The following is a 25,333-nucleotide window of genomic DNA, read 5'->3' as shown; positions in this document are numbered from 1 at the left end:
CCGATCTTCAACTCCTGACCTCAAGTGATCTGCCTGCCTAAGCCTCCCAAAGTGTTAAGATTATAGGCATGAGCCACCATGCCCAGCTCTCTATTTTTACAGTTTTAAGACACAGAGTCCCACTCTGTTGCCTAGGCTGGAGTGCAGTGGCACAATCATAGCTCACTGCAGCCTTAAACCCCTGGGCTAAAGCAATCCTCTGCCTCAACCTCCCGAGTAGCTACATGCACATGCCACCATACCCAGCTAATTTTTAAATGTTTTATAAAGATGGGGATCTCACCATGTTGCCCAGGCTGGTCTTGAACTCCTGGCCTTAAGCGATCCTCCCACCTTGGCTTTCCAAAGTGCTGGGATTACAAGCGTGAGCCACCATGTCTGGCCACAATGTACTTTTTCAAAGGTCACTTGACTGCAGCGTGGAGAATAAACTGGAGGAAGTATAATAGTTTAATAGGCAGTATTTTAATGACCATACAACGGCCCATCTCAACTTATGAATAAATCATAATTTACTGAATCATTTCTCTATTTTATTGGACATTTAGGCTATTTCCAGTTCGTTGCTAATATTAATACAAGCAACACTGTAATAAGTATTCTTGAACCTAAATCTTTGGCAGCATCTCTAATTATTTTCTTTCTTTTTTTTTTTGAGACAGTCTTGCTGTCGCCCAGGCTGGAGCGCAGTGGTGCGATCCCAGCTCCCTGCAACCTTCACCTCCTGGGTTCAAGTGATTCTCCTGCTTCAGCCTCCCAAGTAGCTGGGATTACAGGTAGGCGCCACCATGCCTGGCTAATTTTTGTATTTTTAGCAGAGACGAGGTTTTGCCATTTTTGGCCAGGCTGGTCTCAAATTCCTGACCCCTGGGATTACAGGCGTGAGCCACCGTGCCCAACTTAATTATTTTCTAAATATAGATTTCTAGAAGTGGAATTAAGTAAATAAGTTAAAGGGTATGAAATTTTGTGGCTATTTTATAAAAATTGTTTTTAAAAGATAAAGATTTTGATCATTAAATATAAAAAAATCTACTTTGCAAAATGGGTATCTTTTCACCTATCCAGTCAAATTATATCAGCAGAAATGTGCTTTAAAAAGATGAAAAACTAGGCCGGGTGTGGTGGCTCACGCCTGTAATCCCAGCACTTAGGGAGGCTGAGGTGGGCGGATCACAAGGTCAGGAGTTCGAGACCATCCTGGCTAACATGGTGAAACCCCATCTCTACTAAAAGTAAAAAAAATTAGCTGGGCGTGGTGGTGGGTACCTGTAGTCCCAGCTATTCGGGAGGCTGAGGCAGGAGAATTGCTTGAACCCAGGAGGTGGAGGTTGCAGTGAGCCGAGATTGTGCCACTGCACTCCAGCCTGGGCAACGGGGCGAGACTCCATTTCAAAAAAAGAAAAAACATGAAAAACTATCTGGATGCAAAAATTACCACATTTTAAAAAATAAGTGGCAAGATAGTCATCAAATCCAATACTGTCCAACTTCTTGGTCAGAACAGGCCACATTTTAAACAACCAACATGTCACAAGCAGGCTATGCCTCTGAATCAAATGACTACACCTTTGGGACAACCTAAAATAATCCCACTGTAATGTAATATGCTTAGTATATAACTCTTTGTGTTTTTATAATAATAAATTTCTAGCCGGGCACGGTGGCTCACGCCTGTAATCCCAGCACTTTGGGAGGCTGAAGTGGGCAAATCACCTGAGGTCAGGAGTTCAAGACCAGCCTGGCCAACACAGTGAAACCCTGTCTCTATTAAAAATACAAAAATTAGCCAGGCGTGGTGGCAGGTGCCTGTAATCCCAGCTACTTGGGAAGGCTGAGGCAGGAGAATCGCTTGAACCCAGGAGGTGGAGGTTGCAGTGATCCAAGATCGTGACACTGCACTCCAGCCTGGGTGACAGAGATTCCCTCTCAAAAAAAAAAAAGTAGGCCAGGCACAGTGGCTCACACCTGTAATCCCAGCACTTTCGGAGGCCGAGGCAGGCAGATCACTTGAGGTCAGGAGTTCGAGACCAGCCTAGCCTATATGGTGAAACCCCGTCTCTACTAAAAAATATAAAAAATTAGCTGGGCGTGGTGGTGAACACCTGTAGTCCCAGCTACTTGGGAAGCTGAGCCAGGAGAATCGCTTGAACCCAGGAAGCAGAGGTTGCCGTGAGCCGAGATCACACCACTGCACTCCAGCCTGGGTGACAGAGCAAGACTCTGTCTCAAAAAAAAGAAAAAAAAAAGTAATAATAATAAGTTTATTTGTTATAAATATATTTACAAATTGGAAAGAATGCTTCATCAGACTGTGTCTCCCAATGCTGTGCATGGTCACATTCTGCCAGGCAAAGCTGTCGTTTTGCTCTTTCTATTCTCTCACATGTGGCCTCTTTCACACGCAAATTTCCCTCTTTTGTTCCTCATTTCAGTGACCAGCATCTGCATACCCAAGCCCCTTTATGTCCTTGCCTACTTCTTCTCCCTGCCATCTTGTCTTTGTATACAGGCCTCATCACCCTCATATTCTGACATATTTATTTTCTCTCCCACACTCCTTCGCTCTCACTTTCATCTTCCCTCAGACTCCTGAGACCTGTCACCTTTCCTCTCCCCTCTCTAACAACTCCTGCCCCCGGTCCTAGTTCAGGGAAGAACTGTTAAGTCAAGAAATCTGCCAAGGTGGCTGAGGGGACAACTGGGGCAGATGCGTAGATGCTGGGCATGAGGACACCAGGTGGCCAGGCTGAGTTTCCCAGGCCTCTGAGGCAGGAGGGGGTGGACCTGAACTAAAAGATGGGGCCAACGAAGCCGGGGACAGAGGCCAAGTCCTGCTGCTCGACAGCCGGAGCGCGCACACAAGCCACCCGGAAATGCTCTGTGGCCTGGATGGGCTCTGAGAGTTGCCAGTTGGACATACTGACCTAGACAAGCAATTATCCGTGTTCAAGGTCTGCTGCACAGATCATACACTCTTGTAAACTAGGCTAAATCCCCTGTTAAGAGTTACTGATTTTTCTTCCCCCAAATTCTCCAGATTTACAGTCACAATAAGAATTGGAAAACAAATCAGACAAGGGTACTGAACATTTGACACATACCGAACATGAGACTTAATGTTCTTTTATGTGCTTTTGGAAACAAACCAGTTATTCAGTGAACGCTGGGAGATCTAGTAGGTATGTTTAATGAGAATTTGTACCGGGAAGGAATTTGAGATCAAGGTCAGGAATGATTAATATGCATGCAGGAAGTCATCAACATTTAAGCATAAGCAGTATGAATCTCATTAAATCTTCAATAGCTTCCTATTGCCTGAAGGAACTGGTGGTATTCTAATGATTAAAGCAGTAACATTAAGGTAGAAAACAGCATTAGAAAATTAATCTGACCCTCATGAAACAAGCTACCCCAAAATACTAAGCCACTAAAACTGGCTTTGCAAGACTCTCTTCTGCAGCTGTGATTTTTCTTTGAAGTGCAGCATCTCCTTCCGTTGAGTTAGAAGGCTTTGGTAAAGTGACCAGTGACAGAGGTGTTCGAGGGCTCTTTTTTTTAAATCTAGGTAATTGATAATCTCCCCCACGCTTCACCCCATGGTGAAGCCATCACACTGCTATCTAGCTGTTTGTCCTGTCTCCCACTCACTGGCCCCAGAACAGCCTTCTCCTGCTGTGTCCCTCACTCCCTTTTCTGATTGCAGTGCCCCTGCGCTCGGGCGATGTCCTGAACAGCTGCTATGCGCAGAGCATAACATAGGGGAGAGAGGACAGAAGACGACAGAGAGGAGTTGTCCTTTGAAATATCAATTCTTAAAGAGGTTGGTATTAAGGAGCATCAGCTAGTTTGAGGAGAATAAGGCCAGGGAGCTCTTTTCTCTCCTGACCTATTTCTATTTGATCTTAATCATAATCTTACTGATGACAGAGACAGGGTGTGTGGGGCCCCATGTCCAGAATGATCACAATGCTGACTCGAAGGAAAAACAAGGTTGTGATATATAGATTCCAAATGTGAGAGATAAAAGGATCGCAAAAGTTAACTTTCATAAAGGAATATTTCAGTACTTAATAAACATTGTCTTGTGGACGTGGTAATTTTACCACATCCTTACCAGTTTCTTTGCTTCCCTCTGCATCTAAACATAGCCTATTTCAAAACCAAAATAAAATATATGCCCGCACAAAAACACGTACACAAATATTCACAGTAGCATTATTCATAAGAACTAAAAAGTAGAAATGACCCAAATGTCCACAAACTGGTGAATGCATAAACAAAATGTGATATACCCATACAGTGGCATATTATACAGCAATAAACTGACACATGCCACAATAGGGATGAACTATGAAAACATCATGCTAAATGAAAGAAGCCAGTCACAAAAGACTGCATGTTGTATGATTCCATTATATGAAATGTCCAGGAGAGGCAAATCTATAGAAACAGAAAGATTAGGCTGGGCACGGTGGCTCACGCGTGTAATCCCAGCACTTTGGGAGGCCGAGGCGGGAGGAGGATCACGAGGTCAGGAGATCGAGACCATCCTGGCTAACACAGTGAAACCCCGTCTCTACTAAAAATACAAAAAATTAGCTGGGCGTGGTGGCGGGCGCCTGTAGTCCCAGCTACTCCGGAGGCTGAGGCAGGAGAATGGCATGAACCTGGGAGGCAGAGCTTGCAGCGAGCCGAGATCGCGCCACTGCACTCCAGCCTGGGCGACAGAGCAAGACTCCGTCTCAAAAAAAAAAAACAAAAAAAAAACAACAAAAAAAAACCACATTAGTGGTTGCTTAAGGATGAGGGGATGGGCAGATTGGGGAGTGGCTGCTAATGGGTAAGAAGTTTCTCTTTGGGGTGATAATAACGTAAAACTTATTGTGGTGATGCTTGCACAACTCTTTGAATATACTAAAAAATCACTGAATTATACAACTTAAATAGATGAACTGTATGGACTGTGAATTATATCTCAAAAAAGTTGTTAAGATTGAACAGGCAGGCTGGGCGCAGTGGCTCACGCCTGTAATCCCAGCACTATGGGAGACTGAGGTGGGCAGATCACTTGAGGTCAGGAGTTTGAGACCAGCCTGGCCAAAATGGTGAAACCCCACCTCTACTGAAAATACAAGTTAGCCAGGTGTGGTGGCACGTACCTGTAATCCCAGCCACTCATGAGGCTGAGGCAGGAGAATCGCTTGAACCTGGGAGGCGGAGGTTGCAGTGAGTGGAGATCGAGATCATGCCACTGCACTCCAGCCTGGGTGAAAGATCAGAGACTTCATCTCAAAAAAAAAAAAAAAAAAAAAGGGCAGACGAATCACTTGAGGCCAGGAGTTCAAGACCAGCCTGGCTAACATGGCGAAACCCCGTCTCTTACTAAAAATACAAAAACTAGCCAGGCAAGGTGGCACACACCTACAATCTCAGCTACTCGGGGGGCTGAGGCAGGAGAATCACTTGAACCCGGGAGGCACAGGTTGCAGTGAGCTGAGATTGCACCACTGTCCTCTAGCCTGGGCGACAGAGTGAGACTCTGTTAAAAAAAAAAAAAAAAAAAAAAAAAAAAAGAGAGAGAGAGAAAGGAAGGAAGAAAGGAAAAAAGTTGTTAAAAAAAAAAAAAAAAAAGGGGCCGGGCGCGGTGGCTCACACTTGTAATCCCAGCACTTTGGGAGGCCGAGGCGGGCGGATCACGAGGTCAGGAGATCGAGACTACGGTGAAACCCCGTCTCTACTAAAAATACAAAAAATTAGCTGGGCGTGGTGGTGGGTGCCTGTAGTCCCAGCTACTCGGAGAGGCTGAGGCAGGAGAATGGCGTGAACCCAGGAGGCGGAGCTTGCAGTGAGCCGAGATCGCGCCACTGCACTCCAGCCTGGGTGACAGAGCGAGACTCCGTCTCAAAAAAAAAAGGGCGGGGTGCAGTGGCTCACACCTATAATCCTAGCACTCTGGGAGGCCAAGGCAGACAGATCAATCACTTGAGCCTAACAGTTCAAAGCCAGCCTGGGCAACATGGTAAAACCCCATCTCTATAAAAAATGCAAAAAATTAGCCAGGTGTGGTGGTGTGTGCCTGTAGTCCCAGCTACTTGGGGGGCTGAGGTGGAAGGATCACTTGGGCCTGGGAGATCGAGGCTGCAGTGAGTTGAGATTGCGCCACTGCACTCCAGCCTGGGTGACAAAGTAAGACCCTGTCTCAAAAAAAAAAAAAGAAGGGACAAAAAACCCCTCCACAATTCTCTACAACCACCACCAACTGTCACTTTTCACAAGCTCCTTCTACTGCTACATTTTGCTCCAAGCCGCCATCATCCCTAGTGGCCAAATTCACTGATATTTACTTAGTCATCCTGTAATTTCATCTTAGAGACTCTTTTCCCTACTAGGTTCTCTGTTCCTGCCAACTCCTCCTTTTCTGCTTTGATGGCCCCTTCCCTTCCTCTGGTCTCCTTTCCAGCAAACAACCAGGTCATGATGATTTCTCCTCTGTACCATTTCCTTGGCATCCATCTCTCCCTTTCCATCCTGCAGTCATTACCCTAGTTCAGGTCCTTCTGTTTCTGCCACTATCTTCTAACTGAATGCAATGGCTTTCCCTCTCCAATACATTCAGAACACACCAGCAGCAGATTAAAATGGAGACACCATCTCACTTTCTTGTTAATCCTCTCTTACCCTAGTCTTCTACTCTAACATTAAGGTATAGTAAGAATTTCTTAAATTCCATATATTAGAAATGCTACTTCTGTCAATAGCTCTTCTATCTTGAATCTTGCAATCCTGCCTCACAATTTCAACACTCCATGACATTTCATATACTTTCAGAAAATTAAAGAAGTAGATACACAATTAAAAATAAACCCGTATAAAAAAAATTAACCCATATAATGACCCTAAACAAAAATTCATTGGTCACTTTTGGATGATAAACCTGTTACAGTAGTCTCCTCTTAGATAAGAGTTTCAGTTATCCAAGGTCAATCAAAGTCTAAAAATATTAAATAGAAAATTCCAGGCCGGGCGCAGTGGCTCACACCTGTAATCCCAGCACTTTGGGAGGCCGAGGTGGGCAGATCACGAGGTCAGGAGATCGAGACCATCCTGGCTAACATGGTGAAACCCCGTCGCTATTAAAAAATACAAAAAAAATTAGCCTGGCGCGGTGGCGGGCACCTGTAGTCCCAGTTACTCAGGAGGCTGAGGCAGGAGAATGGTGGGAACCCGGGAGGCGGAGTTTGCAGTGAGCAGAGATCGCGCCACTGCACTCCAGCCTGGGAGACACAGTGAGACTCTATCTCAAAAAAAAAAAGAAAGAAAATTCCAGAAATAAACAATTCACAAACACACTGTTCTGCACAGCATGATGAAATCTCACACTGGCCCAGTCCATTCTGCTCAGGACATGAATCCTCCCTTTTGTCAGCAGGTCCACACCCTGCACATTAGCGACCCATTAGTCATCCACATCCTCTGCTTCTGACATCATGTCATGGCTTAGTGATCCAGGATCACCTGAAGCAGATGATTCTCCTTCAGACATGTAGTCTAAAACTACATCACAATGCCTTCTCATTCACCTCACTTCATCACGTAAGCATTTTATCATCTCACATCATCATAAAAAAAAAGGGTGAGCACAGTGCAAAAAGATATTTTGAGAGAAAGGCCACATTCACCTAACTTTTATTACAGTATATGGTTACAATTGTTCTATTTGTAGTGATTGTTGTTAATTTCATACGCTGCCTAATTTATAAATTAAACCTTACCACAGAAATGTGTGTATAGGAAAAAGCATAGTACAGCACCATGCAGGGTTGAGTACCATCTGTGGCTTCAGACATCCACTGGGGGTCTGGGAACATACCCCCATTGGAGAAGCGGGGAACTATGGTATTTTAAAAACTGATAAATAAAGAGAACAAACCATTTAACTTTCCTTGCTGGGACAGGGCCTGTCAGGGTAATGAAATACTTCATGAGAAAGTTTCTCTTTGTAGATGTTTTCTAGCTGATAAATAAAGAAGGAGCAATTAAAATATTGTCATTTGTAAACTCCTAATGAGCCAGGTAATGATTGCCAATGGCCACTAATGTCTCCAATGTCTCCAGGCCACAATGTCTCCAGCAACACCACTATGAAGTACTTGTACCAAAAAATGTCTAACTTAAGTCAGGCCTTGGATCTAACTACCATTTTATAAAGGAACATCTTCAACAAGCCCTGTGGAATATAATACAATCAGCAAAATCCACAAAATGCAAAGCTCCACATTACCAACAGACTAACCAGTTGCTTCAACAAATAATTTTCAAAAAAAAAAAAAGGGAAAGTAAACTTATAGACTAAAAAAAATAATAATATCCGGCCGGGCGCGGTGGCTCATGCCTGTAATCCCAGCACTTTGGGAGGCCGAGGTGGATCACTTGAGATCAGGAGTTGGAGACCAGCCTGGCCAACATGGTGAAACCCCGTCTCTACTAAAAATACAAAAATTAGCCGGGTGTCGTGGCACGCGCCTGTAGTCTCAGCTACACAGGAGGCTGGGGCAGGAAAACTGCTTTAACCCAGGAGAAGAAGGTTGCAGTGAGCTGAGAATGCGCCACTGCACTCCAGCCTGGGCAACAGAGACTCTGTCGCAAAAAAAACAAAATTAATATCCTTTTCCATCCATTCCAGCATAACTGGTACTAGAATTCCCACCTGTCTTAACCAATTAGACAAAATATGTGAAGCAACTATATCTTGGCACTGGATATTAGGCAATGCAGGACCATGAACCTTAAAAGAAAACAATACAACACATGAGCCCACACTGGCCTCAGCCACCCCCTAGAACTAACAGCAAAACACAAATAGATCCATCCTAACAGAGAATAAAAACCGGGCCTGAAAGAATCAGATTTAACAAATTGCCTGGTAGTTCTTTAAAACATATGTTAAAGAAAAACAACATAATCTCCACCAAGATATTATCTGTCATGCCACTTACAAAATTAAATATTACATGATTAGCCAGACATGGTGGTGTGCGCCTATAGACCCAGCTACTTGGAGGGCTGAGGCAGGAGGATTGCTTGAGCCCAGGAGTTTGAGGTTGCAGTGAGCTATGATTGTGCCACTGCACTCCAGCCTGGGTGACAGAACAAGGCCCTTCTCTAAAAAAAAAAAAAAATTACATGACATGGGAAGCAGCAGGAAAATGTAATGTACAATAAAAAAAAAAGCAGTCAATAAAACAAAAACAGACTCTGAGGGGGCCCAATAATAGAATTAACAGACTTTTTAAACGCTGTTATAAATATGTATGTTCAAGTACTTAAAGGAAAAGATGAACGTAATGAGTGAACACGTGGGAAATCTCAACAGAGAAATGGAAATTGTAATGCAAATTCTAGAACTGATATGTACAACATAAGAAGAAAAAAACGGCTCCCTATCTTTTAGAGATACACGGTAAAAAATCTACAGATGAAATAATGTATCTGGAACGTGCTTCAAAATAATCCACCTGTAAGGAGGCAAAGTAACTGGGAGTATAGATGTAACAATAGTGGCCATAGGTTGATGACTTTTGTAACTAGATGATGGCTACATGGGAGTTCATTGTACTATTGTCTCTACTTTTGCATTATGTTTAACTGACTCCATGTTCAAAAGCTAAAAAAGAAAATTCAGTCTCCACAAGAACAAGCTGTTTCAGCTATAAAACAAGATGTTGTTCAAATGAAGATCTGCATACACATAATACTTCTCCCATCTTTGCCAAGTTCCCTAAGATATGTAGCATCCACACTGATTTTTATGGATTTCCAATGCTAGAGGAACGTGGGTATTTCATAGAAACTATAAATATTGGCCAGGCGCAGTGGCTCACGCCTGTAATCCCAGCACTTTGGGAGGCCAAGGCAGGCGGATCACGAAGTCAGGAGATCGAGACCAGCCTGGCTAACATGGTGAAACCCCATCTCTACTAAAAATACAAAAAATTAGCTGGGCGTGGTGGCAGGTGCCTGTAGTCCCAGCTACTCGGGAGGCTGAGGCAGGAGAATGGCATGAACCTGGGAGGCGGAGCTTGCATTGAGCCGAGATCGCGCCATTGCACTCCAGCCTGAGTGACAGAGTGACACTTCGTCTCAAAAAAAAAAAAAGAAACTATAAATATCTAGTTGTATGTCATACTCTGTGTGTATATGTTATATACACTTAGACACACGTATACACATATACAGAAATGTTGATATTTTATTTACAAAATGTGAGTAGCTTATATTGTTTTATAACTTGCTTTTCCAAAATAATGTATTTTGTGGACATCATTCCATACCAACAAATGCAGGTCAATATTTTTTTTTTTAATGACTGCAAAGCATTCATCACTGAGGGTCTATATGCCCTGTAGTATACATTGAAATTTCATAATTTCAATGGAAGACAGGAACTATTTGTAGTACAGAAAGCTGTTTCACATCAACCAATGAGTAGATAAATAAAATGTGGTATACATGGTGGCTTATGCCTGTAATCCCAGCACTTTGGGAGGCTGAGGTGTGTGGATCATTTGAGGTCAGGAGTTTGAGATCGGCCTGGCCAACATGGTGAAATCCCGCCTCTACAAAAAAATACAAAAATTAGCCGAGCATGGTGGCGGGTGCCTGTAGTCCCAGCTATTCAGGAGGCTGAGGCAGGAGAATTGCTTGAACCCGAGAGGCGGAGGTTGCAGTGAGCCAAGACTGCGCCACCGCACTCCAGCCTGGATGACAGAAAGACTCTGTCTCAAAAAAGAAAAAAAGATATATATATAATACAGACACCATGGAATACTACTCAGACATAAAAAGGAACAAAATAATGTCTTTTGTAGCAACTTGGATGGAACTGGAGGCCATTATCCTAAGTGAAGTAACTCAGGAAAAGAAAACCAAATACTGTATGTTTTCACTTATAAGTGGGAGCTAAGCTATGAGGATGCAAAAACATACAGAGCCATATAATGAATTCTAGGGACACGGGGGTGAAGGATAAAAGAAAACATATTGGGTACAATGTACACTGCTTGGGTGATGGGTGCACTAAAATCTCAGAATTCACCTCTAAAGTATTCATCCATGTAACGACAAACTACCTGTACCCCAAAAACTATTGAAATAAAACATAAAATAAATAAATAAGAAAGAAAGAAAACTTTCACAGCCTGGGCAGCATGATAACCTGTCTTTATGAAAACAACAAAAAATTAGCTGGGTGTGGTGGTGTGCGCCTAGCCACTCAGGAGGTTGAGGTGGGAGGACTGGTCGAGCCCAGGAAGTTGAGGCTGCAGTGAGCTGTGACTGTGCCGCTGCACTCCAGCCTGCGTGACAGAGTGAGACCCTGAAAAAAAAAAAAAAAAAAGGAAGGAAGCAAGGAAGCAAGGAAGCAAGGAAGGAAGGAAGGAAGGAAGGAAGCAAGCTAGCTGTTTCAAATAGAGGAAAACACATACAAGTATGTATGGATTTAGGAACACTTAGGACTTTACAGCCATGGTTTCATTGTAAGTATTTCTTAATTTGTGTAGTAACATGCCATATTATAATAGAATTGGAATGTATTTGTTAAAAGATGTCATACGGCAAAACTCCATTTCCATTCTCTGGTTGTCAACAGGAGTGTAGTCTAAGTAATAGGAAGTTAAACTTAGGAATGTTAGCATTTTCCAAATCACCCATGAATTGCCTCCCAAAAGTTTAATTATAAGTTGGTTTGGCGGCTGGGCACGGTGGCTCATGCTTGTAATCCCAGCACTTTGGGAGGCCGAGGCAGGTGCATCACCAGAGGTCAGGAGTTCGAGACCAGCCTGGCCAACATGGCGAAACCCCCGTTTCTACTAAAACTACAAAAATTAGCCAGGCATGGTGGCAGATGCCTGTAATTCCCACTACTCAAGAGGCTGAGGCAGGAGAATCACTTGAATTTGGGCGGCAGAGGTTGCAGTGGGCCAAGATCACACCACTGCATTCCAGCCTGGGCAACAGAGCAAGACTCCGTCTCAATTAAAAAAAAAAAAAAAAGTTGGTTTGGCAAAACTGAGCAGACATTTTCCTGCAGGAGCTATACAAGATAGCAAGGATCTCAGGGCAGTTGGCAAAAGTTTAAAGTACTTAACTCATGATGTATAACAGCCCCTCCCCTGCCTGGATATTACATTTTTGAAAAACTACTAAGGTAACAAAATTCTCAGTGGAGGAGTCTAGGGCCTTACAGTCACAAGTGAACAAAAGTACTTGTAAGTTTTTTTTATATTTGTTAAAAATAAGTAAATGGCCAGGTGCGGTGGTTCACGCCTGTAATCTCAGCACTTTGGGAGGCTGAGGCAGGAGGATCACTTGAAGTCAGAAGTTCAAGAGAGACCAGCCTGGCCAACATGGCAAAACCCCGTGTCTACTTAAAAATAAAAAAATTAGCCAGGCTTGGTGGTGGGCACCTGTGGTCCCAGCTACTCGGGAGGCTGAGGCAGGAGAATCGCTTGAACCCGGGAGGCAGAGGTTGCAGTGAGCCAAGATCGCACCACTGCACTTCACCCTGGGCTACAGGGCGAGACTCTGTCTCAAAAAAAAAGAAAGAAAATATGCCCTCTTACTTACTGTATTAGTCTGTTCTCACACTGCTATGAAGAAATTCCTGAGACTGGGTAATTTATTAAGAAAAGGGGTTTAATTGACTCACAGTTCTCGGGAGGCCTCAGGAAATGTATAATCATGGCAGAAGGCACCTCTTCACAGGGTGGCAGGAGACAGAATGAGTGCAAGCAGGAGAAAATGCCAGACGCTTATAAAACCATCAGATTTCCTGAGACTCGCTCATTATCACAAGAACAGAATGGGGGAAACTATCCCCATGATCCAATTACCTCTACCTGGTCCTGCCCTTGACACATGAGGATTATTACAATTCAAGCTGACATTTCCTTGTTCCTTCTCATATTCACTGGGATCTTGCTTAGTGGCCCCAGCTAGACCTGGGATTCCAGTGAAGCGAGGGCTGGGAGTGAGACTGAGATAGGAGAGAGTTCCTGGGGCCCCAGGGTAGGGATTCTGTACTCTGAGTAAGGGATTTCCTGCCAGCGCTAATACTTGGGAGTATTTTAGTCCCTTAAAGGCCCTTGTTACCTTCTCTCTTGGTTGCAAGAGGCTGATCTGTCTTTTCCTCTTTCCAATGTCACTACTCATAGTTTCTACCCATCCCTCCTTAGACCATGATAGAAGAGAACAAATCTTAACAGCCTCTCAATTCAGTATACTTTTAATGAGCTTAACTTTGAGTCAGGTACTGTGCTTATAAAGACAGAAAGATACATAAGACAAAGCGTCTGTTCAACAAGAATTAATAATCTAGTAAGGAGAAGAAATGGTGAGAGGAGCTAGGTAACTACTGTATACAGGGTATACTGTGACCAAAGCCACAATGAGTTGAGGCGTCACAAGAGAAACCTCATGCCCTTTTTAAAAGGTTAAAAAAAAGTCTTCCTATATTTCAAGAAGAAATGATGCTCATAGATGCTGATGATAAATCCTGGTACACAAAGACTTGTAATGGATTGCTTTACATCAATCTAGATGGGTGAAAGGGAGGAAGAGAGTGGAGAGAGGAGTCTTCGTGAATTTACCCTTCATTTTCAATTCTTGGGGGCAGGGAGCAGGAAAACCTCTCTGCAATTTAAAACTAGCTATGGATAGTCCAAAAAGGGGCCCTTTCCCCATCATTAAAATAGCTTCCTGATGACACATTTTTCGTCTCTCCGCTAATGAGAGGATCCACTTCTTGGTTGTTGCAACACTTTGGGATACAGTGGGATGGATTATAGGAATCAATAACTTGGCCTGACTTCCATATAATATATTTTCTCAAGACTGTCTAAACCACCATTTGTCAAAATAATAAGTTATCAAAAAGAAAGAAAAGATTAATGCTATTTCTGTAATCTGCAAAGAGATGTTATATATACAGTTGGTGCAAAGTAATCGCAGTTTTTGTCATTGATTCTAAAACTGCAATTACTTTTGTACCAACCTAATACATATACACACACATATAAAAATACGTTTATACATGCATAGGTGTATATATATATATATATGTATATATATATATATATATACACCTATGCATGTTTTCAGGTTGTTTTTTTTTTTTGGCTCCTCCTCTACATTGACTATCTCCTCAGATCCTTCTCACTATTACCTGAAGCACACAAAAATGAAGTCTAAAAGCCATGATTTCTTGTGAAAAGAGGAAACAGAAAAGTAATTAGTAAAAAAAGTTTGGACTGGAACCCAGATCTTTTTTTTTTTTTTCAGCTCACTACAACCTCCGCCTCCTGGGTTCAAGCAATCCTCCCACCTCCACCTCCCAAGTAGCTGGGATTACCAGCATGTGCCACCATGCCTGGCTAATTTTTGTATTTTTAGTAGAGACAGGTTTCACCATGTTGGCCAGGCTGGTCTTGAACTCCTCGCCTCAAGTGATCTGCCCGCCTTGGCCTCTCAAAGTGCTGGGTAATATTACAGGCATTAGCCATCTTGCCAGGCCTAGCACCCAGATCTTAAGAGATGTAAATTGGCTGTCTTTTCACAAGGCTACACTCTCATACTGATCTCCATTCCTCCATGCAACCAGTCCAAAATGCTCACTACATCACCTTCCCCATACACATCTCTCCCCTCAAATCTTCCTGTGGCTCCTTTCTCATCTCCACTAACACTGAAATACTGAAGTCTATTCAATTATCAACCTTCTTCCTCTCTAAAAATATCTTCCTCTTCACTTCTTTTTATTATTTTTATTTATTTATTTTTTTTCTGAGACAGAGTCTCGCTCTGTCGCCCAGGCTAGAGTGTAGTGGTACAATCTCAGCTCACTGCAACCTCCACCTCCCGGGTTAAAGCGATTCTCCTACCTCAGTCTCCCGAGTAGCTGGGATTACAGGCATGCGCCACCACGCCCAGCTAATTGTGTGTATTAGTAGAGATGGGGTTTCACCACGTTGGCCAGGCTGGTCTTGAACTCCTGACCTCAAGTGATCCACCTGCCTCGGCCTCCCAAAGTGCTGGGTTTACAGGTGTGAGCCACCGTGCCCGGGCTCTCTTCACTTTTTGCACACACTCATCCTGCACTGTCTCTGCTGAACTTTACACACTGACTTCTATGGAGTGACCATGTCATGCAGTACAGAGAAATGAGTCTTAAAAAAAAAAAAAATTAGAGTCATGTTCAAATGAGCATTCTGCCTCTTACCATTTATGCGACCTTAGTCATGTTACTTAACCTCTCTAGCCTTACTTTTCCCTTCTGCAAAGAGAAAACAATTCCTAACTCACTGGGTTTTTGTTTTTGTTTTTGAGACAGGGTCTGGCTCTATTGCCAAGTCTGGAGTGCAGTGGTACGATCACGGCTCACTGCAGCCTCACGACCTCCCAGGCTCAAGCGATCCTACCACCTCAACCCCCAGAATAGCTGAGACTACCGGCATGTGCCACCACGCCCGACTAATTTTTAAAATTTTTTGTAGAGACGGGGTCTCATTCATTGAGTTTTAAAAGGAAACAAGCATATGTAAGGCTTAACACAGTATCGTGTACTTAAAAGGCACTTAATAAACAGTAGCTATTACTATGAAAATAATATTTACCTCACAAAACTGTTCCTACATGCCTGACACTTAAGTAGCTCCTCAAAATATGATAGTTTTCCTCTTCCCCCGTCCTTGGAAAAACTTTCTAGTTCTTTCCAACAAAGATTCAGAACCTAGTTCAAATCCAACAAAGATTTCCCCAATTCTGCTGCAAACGCATTTGTATATTTACTAAAATCTCAACACTCACGCAGGATAAAACCTACTTAGAACTACCCAGACATCCTTTCTTATCTTCTTAACTTTAAGTTACTGGAAGAAAACAATCACATTTTGCAAGTCCCCAAAAGACATGCCTGCATAAAAGCTCTAGGGAAGGGAACCGGGTGTCCAAATGCATTTCAGAATTACCATAGGTTTCCTCGCTCGGCATACAGAATAAATGTTGGTTACACTAACGACACAACCGAAGTTGGGGAAAAAAACTTCAGACAATGGCCCGCAAATCTCAAGGAGTAATTGCGAAAAGATGCCACGTGGTGACGTGGTCTAGGCGGGTGATCAGTGAACAAATTTGTGCGTGTGTTCCTGTGGTGTGTGAATGTGTCATCTTGTGTGCCTGCGTGTGTTCGTAAAGACTGAAAGTACAGTCGTGTGCGCCGAGAAGTCTGAGCTCGGGTGTGCATCCCTTTGGACCCGGGTGCGTACCTAGTGAGCAACCGTGCGAACCCTCACGGGGCTGTCCTCCACGCGCTTACCTCTGCGGACGAGCAGGTGGACGCCGCTGGGCGCCGCCATGTTGGCGTCGGTCACGTGGCCGCGAGCACTCGCTCGCCGCCCCGCCCGCTGGAGCCGGCCAGTCGCAGCCCTGCCGAATCCCTGAGTCGTCGAGGCCGCCCGAGGGGAGCGCGCGTGCGCGCGCGGGGCTGACTGCGGGAGCCTTAGCTGAGAAGCGGCTAGGGCACCCGGGCAAGCAGCAGAACCCGCGGCCGGCTGAGTCCTCTCCAGCCGCGAGAGGCGGGCTCCAGCCGCGACTCGCGCGCTCGCTGAGCCCCCGCGCCCAGGTGGGATGGAAGAAGCCTGTCAGGTAAGCGTGGCATCCAATATTTATAGCATCAACATTTTGGTGCATGGAAACGTGAAGTTGGGCGGAAAAAATAAAGCACAATCTAGTGTTCAACATAGCACTTTGTATCGTCTGCCACTCTGTTGCAAATTATTCCCCTGGATTCAGTTGAAAGGTAAAATTTGGTTCAAAGTCACCAGCTTCCCTTTTGCTGTCCCAGAATCTACATTACTCAGCAGAGACTCCAGACAACACAGGATCTGTGTGTCGCTGCAAAATCTATTCTAGGTACCCCAGTGGGTATGTTCAGGAGACTTCTCTTTCCCCAAGGACGCCTTCTGCTTGGCAGTATTAACTGGAGTCTTAATCCTAAATTTGGAGTTTAAGTATAAAAGGATGACGCCTGCCAATTGCATTGCCAAGAGATGAAGCCAACAGAAGGCCAATTGTGAATCAAATGAGGGAGCTGATGTATGCCTACTGATGACGGTGCCCATTTTTACCAAATTCACTGTCTCTCTTACCTGTGTTCTGGGGTAGATACCATCCTGTCATGGACCAGGTGTTATTCATCTTAGTAGCCTCCGTGCCCGGCACAGAACCCGAAACCCGAGGAATGTCAGGTGAAGCAATTGAACACTGCATGAAACCAGTCAAACTGAGAATGTAACCGTTTCCAGACTTTAAATGCAGTGAAGATTCATTAGGATTCTCGGTGAATGTGTGTGATGTCTTCTAATTAATTTTTAAGCACTACGCATTCTGAATAATCTAGACAATTCAGAACAATTCAGAAATAAGTTAAGGAACAAGTGCAAGCCCCTTCCTCGCCCTCTGTACACACCACAGTCCCACTCCCCAGTTAACCACCGTGTGCTCAATCGAGATCTTTGCCTTTTACACACAGGCAAATGTAAGTATTTTATATAGAATCATATGACTTGCTTTTTCCATTCCACTCATCATAGACATCAAATCTTAGAACACTTAGTTCAAACTTATTCTTTTTAATGACTATATAATCTTGATATTTTTACTTTTAAAGAGAGTGAATGTTGGCATTTCATTAGAGGACACATGCTATAATTCTTGGAAACCTGGTTTTGGATGCTTTTGGGTCACCTTGAAAGATAAAGAGAAGTAATGCTTTCCATCAAGGTAAATAAGATGCACAAGAGTCAGAATAAAATGTACTCCTATGGGTTACTTCAAGCCCTACCTTTTGCAAACTCATTTCAATTCCAGGGAGAGCATCTCTGAATGTGGCAAGTCTGTCCTCTGTATAACTGAAGCCAGCAATCTGAGTGCAGCAAAGGAGCCTGAGAGTTAGCTGGCCACAGAGTCTTAAGAAGTGTGCAGAAAAAAGAAACCTAGACATCCCTATTCCTTAAGGTATCAAGCCCAGTTTCAAACACATCTGAAATAGAACACATGTTCATGTGACTTAACTCAGCCAACCCTTGGGAAATAAATGAATGCTTTATTCCCCTACAACTAGAAGGAAAAGGAAACACTATGAGGACCCAGGTGGCACCAGCAGTAGTGGAATCCAGTGAGGAAATCCTCAGTAAGTTCGGCATGGAATGTAGATATCTGGGATGAGCTAGAAATGAAGCAAATATGAACCTGCACAGGTGATAGCTCATCCACTGACCCTGGATCTGGCTTCTCTGATACACATCCTTCTCACAGCAGAAGGGCTAAAAGCTGCCAGCACATGTCCGCCAAAACCATCAATTTACGGGATATAGGCCGGGTGTGGTGGCTCATGCCTGTAATCCCAGCACTTTGGGAGGCGAACGCAGGCAGATCACTTGAGGCCGGCATTTCGAGACCAGCTTGGGCAACATGGTGAAACCTGTCTCTACTAAAAATGCAAAAATTAGCCAGGCATGGTGATGCACGCCTGTAATCCCAGCCACTCAGAGGCTAAGGCGGGAGAATCACTTGAACCTGGGAGGCAGAGTTTACAGTGAGCCGAGATCCTGCCACTGCACTCCAGCCTGCGCCACAGAGGAAGATTCTCTCAAAAAAAAAAAAAAAAAAAAAAAGGGATATATACATAGTGACCAACAAGATAAAGGGCTAGATCACTGATATCTAGGATCCCTTGCAATTTTAACATTCTGTGATCTTGAGCATTAGAGTGCTTTTATTTAGATGAGTAACCACTACTGAGTCACTTCTCTACTCCATTTCTGTCCATGCTCCTATCTGTGAAATGAAGCTTAATTATATTATAGCACTTCACTGATTTGAATTCTCACCATTAGTCAGATTTTGTACTTAGGATTCTTGAATAAAAAATTGAATAATTCGGCTGGGTGCAGTGGCTCACACCTGTAATTCCAACACTTTGGGAAGCCAAGGCAGGAGGATTGCTTGAGCCCAGGAGTTGGAGACCTGGCTGGGCAACATAGTGAGACCCCGTGTCTACAAAAAATTTAAAAACTAGCTAGATGTGGTGGCACATGCATATAGTCCCAGCTACTTGTGAGGCTGAGGCAGGAGGAGCGCTTGAGCCCAGGAGTTTGAGGCTGCAGTGAGCTGTGATTGTGCCACTGCACTGTAGCCTGGGCAACAGAGCAAGACTCTGTCTCAAAAAAAAAAAAAAGTTGAATAGCTTTTCAAAACCAGGGTTCAAGAAATAAAGGATAACTTAATACCTTCAGCTTATGTCCAAAAATTCATTCTTGAATGTTAAAATATTTTTATTAATTGTGATTATTATTTTATAGATCTTTACCTTGATTTTCAAAAGATCATGTCTTATTCACATCTTTTAAAATCTTTTTATTTATAAAAGACATAAATCAAATAAATTCCAATATGCATATTTTTGAAAAACCCATTTTTCCTTCCTCCTTCTTGAACTTAATGATATTATAGACTTATACCATGAGTTTGTCTAAAGTTGTATATAGTTTGTAATAAAATTTAAATTATGCAGGTTCTGTAATGTATGTATTGAATTTTTAATTGAATATTTGCATTTTTAAATGCTCTAAGGGATTATGTGACATGAAGTAAATAATTTTTTAAAAATGTTTGTCTTATAGTAAATAACATCATCTTGTAATTTGTCTCACAAGTTGTAGATTTTTATATATATATATTAGGATTACTATAAGATATTTGAAAACACAGGCCCGGTGTGATGGCTCACGCCTGTAATCCCAGCATTTTGAGAGGCCGAGGCGGGCAGATCACCTGAGGTCAGGAGTTCAAGATCAGCCTGGCCAACATGGCGAAACCCCATCTCTACTAAAAGATGCAAAAATTAGCCGGGTATGGGGCGGGCACTTGTAATCCCAGCTATTCGGGAGACTGAGGCAGGGAGAATAGCTTAAACCCGGGAGGTGGAGGTTGTAGTGGGCCGAGATGGCGTCACTGCAGTCCAGCCTGGGTGACAGAGTGAGACTCTGTCAAAGAAAGAAAGAAAGAGACAGAGAGAGAGAGAGAGGGAGGGAGGGGGAGGGAGGAAGGAGGGAAGGAAGGAAGGAAGGAAGGAAGGAAGGAAGGAAGGAAGGAAGGAAGGAAGGAAGGGAGGGAAGGGAGGGAGGAAGGAAGGGAGGAAGGAGGGAAGGAAGGAAGGAAGGAAGGAAGGAAGGAAGGAAGGAAGGAAGGAAAGAAGGAAGGAAAGAAAGGAAGGAAGGAAGGAAAGAAAGAAAGAGCACAAACCGTGAAATAGGGGCTAAGGTGCTTACACATCTCTAATAAAAAGCTGTTTTATATGAATACGTTGTAAGATTAATTGATATAATGTGGCTGCTGGGGGAAACTGGTACCCTGGGACCACACAGCTTCAGCGCAGTTGTCATCTAGACCCAGGGGCCTCATTTTCCCTTCCTGACCCTGCCTCTTTGTTTTGCCATCTGAATCCGTAAAGTTAGCCTTTTGATTTGATTTCACGATCATTTCTTAGCAGCTCTGTAGTTGGAGAAGAATCTCCAATCTTGTCCTCTAGTTTCTCTAATTTTAATATGTTGGTATGCTACTTGTTTACATATTTTAAGTCAAATGAACATTCTTTTCAGGAACTAGGAGTCCTGCATAAACATAAGCTGCATGTACCACAAAGATCTGTCTTAGTAGCTGATTGGGCCCCTCTAAAGTTAGGGTCTATGTTTGAATGATTATAGGTTCAGGCAGACAGTTTCTAGGGCACTCTCAACTAACTTGCTGGCAGAATGTCATGTTTCCTATACCAATCATTTGAGACAATCATGAATATGTTACTGAGTAATCTAAGGGTACTGTTAGAGAAAATGTGTAAATATTCCATGTTTTGCAAGGAAAAGTGACGCCATATGTGAGACAGTTGTGGAAAATCAAGTGGATTTCTCTTTGTTGTTTGTGCCCTGTTCCTTGATCTTTAGCAGTGCCAAGAGGGAGCCAGGACAAGAGGAGGAGGATGTTAGTTGCATGTGATCCTCCTGCCACTCTCATTTTTTATTTGTCTAATGACATTTTCCCAGTCGTATAATTCCTATGCAAATGATACTTTAAGCCCCACCCCTTCCTAATGGGATTGCCCTACCTGAGCCTCTCCCATACTGAAATTCTGAGGATTTCAGGGATCTAGAGCCATGTATAGGCATAATCCAAATGGGCTCAGCAAATAGCATGCTGCAACCTCCTGAGCAGTCTGTCAAGGGGAAGGGGAGTAGAATGGGACCAGACAGGGCTAACTTAACTGTAGGGTAAGACCAAAACATTGCCCCAAGGGAGTTGTTGATATCAGGCCCAGTCTGGCTAGCATTCAAGTTTGTCCAACCCTTTGGCTTAAAAGATGTTATAGGAGAAGTAAAAACAGCAGTAACACTCCAACATAATAGCATATCCATTTTTGGAGCAGTAGCCCATCTAGAATCGTGGCAGGAGCTGAGGGAGGGAAGGGAATGGATGGCTATAGGGAAGAGCGTGGAGATGGTCCCAGACCCTTCTCACTGGTGCATTAAAGCTTTCTGATAATACTGCCTGCTTCGGTCAGAGTTGGCTTGGGAACTGTGCAGGCTTGAGGGACAAGGCTTCCCTGACCTGATGTCTTGGGACTGGCTCTGAGTGTTGAGTTAAAGCAGAAGTGTGCAATTGCCCCATGGAATCTAAATGAAAGTGTGAACCATTAGAGGCTGCCATCCATTGCCAAACTCATCCAATTCTTAAGAAACGAATTGGAAGAGACTAACGTGCTCACAAGATTGTCCATAAAACAAGACCAAATTGTACCCTCTTGACTATAAGCCCCATGGAGCAATGCCAGGGGTCACAGATTGTAGCCATGCCTGGCTGCCAGGAACTGAGGAAAATGGTGAACTCTAATTATCTAAGTTCCCAGGAAATTATACCTACTTAATCTCCTTCCTTCAAATATGTGCTGTTTGAAAAACATTCCAAAAAAAAAACAAAAAGAGAGAAATGTATAATAAATAGAAGTCCCTCACATTCAGGTAATTACTGTTAACAAATTGATGTATATTCATTCATCTAGACTTTTTTTCTATGCCTATACTCATTTGCTGGACTTTTTTTTTTTTTTTGAACAGGATCTCACTCTGTCACCCACATTGGCGTGTGGTGGCACGATCATGGCTTACTGCAGTCTCAACCTCCTGGGGTCAAGTGATCCTCCTGCCTCAGCCTTCTGAGTAGCTGGAACTGCAGGCACACACCACCACACACGGCTAATTTTTCTATATTTTGTAGAGACTGGGTCTCACTATGTTGCCTAGGCTAGTCTCAAACTCCTGGACTCAAGTGACGCTGCCACCTTAGCCTTCCAAAGTGCTGGGATTACAGGCATGAGCCACTGTGCCCGGCACTATTTGCTGGACTTTCTAAGGGAAGATACCCATTTTTATCATGACCAGTCACACAGGTATATAGAATAAAAGACAGCAGACTAGGCAAGTCACACGCAAAAGCATAGGAATGCACAATATTATTCATGTCTTTATTGCAGTCTACCGTGCATTCTCTCTCTTCCTTTTGCCTTCACTCTGCATCTGTTTCTCTTCTTTCTTTTATTTTTCTCTCTCCTGTAAAATTACTTATTTTCTTGTGGCTTTTTTCCCTTTCCCTCATAAAGTGATGATATTGGTTATCTTCTCATATTTTTCCATCTTTGTTTACTCTTTTGCTGTATTTATGGTTCTATGTTTGCTGTTATGTTCTTAGTGGTTTTGGTTTAAAATATTTGGTCCTGTAGGACTGTGTGAGGCCAGTGCCTATGGAAAGCAGTTTGATCATTAATATCAGAGGTTGAAAATATTTGTAATTTTGCCATTTCCTGCATATAATTATGAAATAGTGTTCCTTAGTCAGTTAGCAGTTACACAAAAGAGACTGCAATAAGAATCTCTGAAGTGGAGATCATGAAATAAGAAGGGATTTAATAATAGAAAGAGAAAACTAGCTGTATGTCCCTTTCTCCCCTCCCACTCTCCACCTCCACTCCCCAAACCGGCTGAGAAACTAAGCAGTAGTGCATTTTTTAACTTCTTCTGCTCGCCTCTCACTGAACACATTCTATATTCAAGACTGAAACTGTTGAAACAAACAAGAGGGCAGATGCTGCCACGACCTCTCTTCCCATTGAACTGAGCTCCTCTGTGCTCACTCCATCCACTTTAACCCAGAGAATAACCTGTGTGGAGTGCATTCTCCTCATCCGAAGCATGCACAAACATCACTGCATTTTCTTTTGCTTGATAAAGGATAAAGGAAGAAAGCGGCAGCTGCTCTAGGAGCAGACAGCAAACAAGCCTCTCTGTGGTAGCACCACGGCCTTCACAAAAGGGATTCAGAGAGCCGGGCAAACACACACATCCAGCCAAGACTTCCTCACAGATTCACCTGCCAAAATTATTAATTAAACATGTAACGAGCTGTCCAGGTGAACTGAGAGTCTAAAGCACATTTTCCAACTAGTCTTTTATTAAGATGGTGGAGCGAGAATATGGTTGAAGAACTAGAAATGGCTTCAAGATCACCTAATCCAACTCTAACCCTACCCCTTCTAATTTTAAGATAAAGACAGTGAGACCCAGGGAGGTTATAGAAGATGTATTCCATTTCAAGCCTGTATATAACACTGGAGGTTTTTAAAAACATTTTTTTTTACATTAGTACAGCACTCCTTGCAGCGTCTTACACACAAGAGCTCAGCAGATATTCATAAATGATGATATTATACTTTTATTGCATTATATTTCTCCACTGGGTTAATGGGAAGCCCAAAAAATTATGAAGTATGTTTTTCAGAGCTTTGGTTGTACATCCAGTGTCTACTGACTCATAAAACCAGTGTATCAAAGATGGAGACAATTTGCTTTGATAACAAATTTTTTCCAGATTCATCTTTTACCAGGTAAAGTACATGGTAAATATGATTCCTTTGATAATCAGTTTCCAAAGAAAATAACTGAGTATTGCTCTTTTTTTTTTCTTTTTTCCCAAAGAAAGCTCTTCACTATCTTTTGGTGAATTCTGCCTGGTCGAAGTCAGGCGGAGCACGATTTCATTGTTTAAAGGTGCCACTTGGTTGCTTTAGGTAAACTTTTATTTTAAAAATTTCCTAGATTTACAGTTTTATTTTATTTGACGGTAATATGGAGCTTTAGTGGCAGAACAATATACCTGTGGTAATATTAAACAGATTTTTATATCAAAGACATATATAGTGAAAAAATAACCATACAATTATAAAAAGGTTTACAATGAAAAGCAATAGGTTGGGTGCAGTGGCTCATGCCTGTAATCCCAGCACTTTGGGAAGCTGAGGCAGGCGGATCACCTGAGGTCAGGAGTTCGAGACCAGCCTGGCCAACATGGCAAAATCCCATCTCTACTGAAAATACAAAAATTAGCCAGGCATGGTGGCGTGCGCTTGTAGTCCCAGCTACTCAGGAGGCTGAGGCAGGAGAACCGCTTGTACCCGAGGAGGCGGAGGTTGTAGTGAGCTGAGATTGCGCCACTGCATTCCAGCCTGGGTGACAGAGCAAGACTCCGTGTCAAAAACAAACAAACAAACAAAACAATTCAGCATCAGAGCTTTGAAGATATTGTTCCATTATCTTTCAACACGCAGTATGGCTGATGAACTCTAATGCTGAATCCCCCTTCCTCTCCCAGGTTGTCTGCGTTTTCCCCTGTGAAAGCATTTAGGATCTTAATTTTATGCTTTGGATTCTGAACTTAATAATTTGGCCTGTGAGTCGATCTTTTTAGGTAAGTGGTAGCGGTACAGTGGTTGAGAATCTAAGTGAGTCATATTGCATGGGCCAAATTTCCAGCTCTGCCACTTACTAGCTATGTGACCTTGGTCAAGATAACCTTCCTAGGTCTCACTTGAGGATACCAAGTACCTCAGAGGGTTGTTAATGAGAATTGAGATAACTCATGCAAGTGCTTAGCCGACAATAGAAAGTGCTCAGTAAATGTTAGTAACGCTGCTCAAACTTCAGGGAGCTCTTATAGTCTGAAGATTCATTTCTTCAACTTCGAGGAATTATCCTCTTCCTTTGGTTATGTTCTGTTTGCTCTTCCTCTCTGAAACGAAAATTATTGGTTATTGAATTTCCCACATTGATCCTCTGTTTTATCTTTTTGTCTCATATTTTCTGTCTCTCTTTTTGATGTCCTGGGAAATTCC

General features: G+C 43.1%; 1 protein-coding gene across 1 annotated transcript in view; it reads right to left on the bottom strand.

Moving 5' to 3' along the window:
• METAP1D (methionyl aminopeptidase type 1D, mitochondrial) overlaps positions 1 to 16,797 on the bottom strand; it is an 82,643-nt gene extending 65,846 nt beyond the window's left edge. Inside the window, 2 exon segments of the mRNA XM_003253709.4 lie at positions 16,373 to 16,662; positions 16,664 to 16,797. Of these exon segments, the coding sequence (XP_003253757.2) occupies positions 16,373 to 16,662; positions 16,664 to 16,797 (424 nt within the window).
• Between the last annotated feature and the right edge of the window lie 8,536 nt (positions 16,798 to 25,333).

Source organism: Nomascus leucogenys, chromosome 22a (assembly GCF_006542625.1).
Source record: "Nomascus leucogenys isolate Asia chromosome 22a, Asia_NLE_v1, whole genome shotgun sequence".
NCBI classification, from domain to species: domain Eukaryota; kingdom Metazoa; phylum Chordata; class Mammalia; order Primates; family Hylobatidae; genus Nomascus; species Nomascus leucogenys.
Note: the sequence above shows the minus strand (reverse complement) of the source record. Positions and strands in the feature narration are given on the sequence as shown.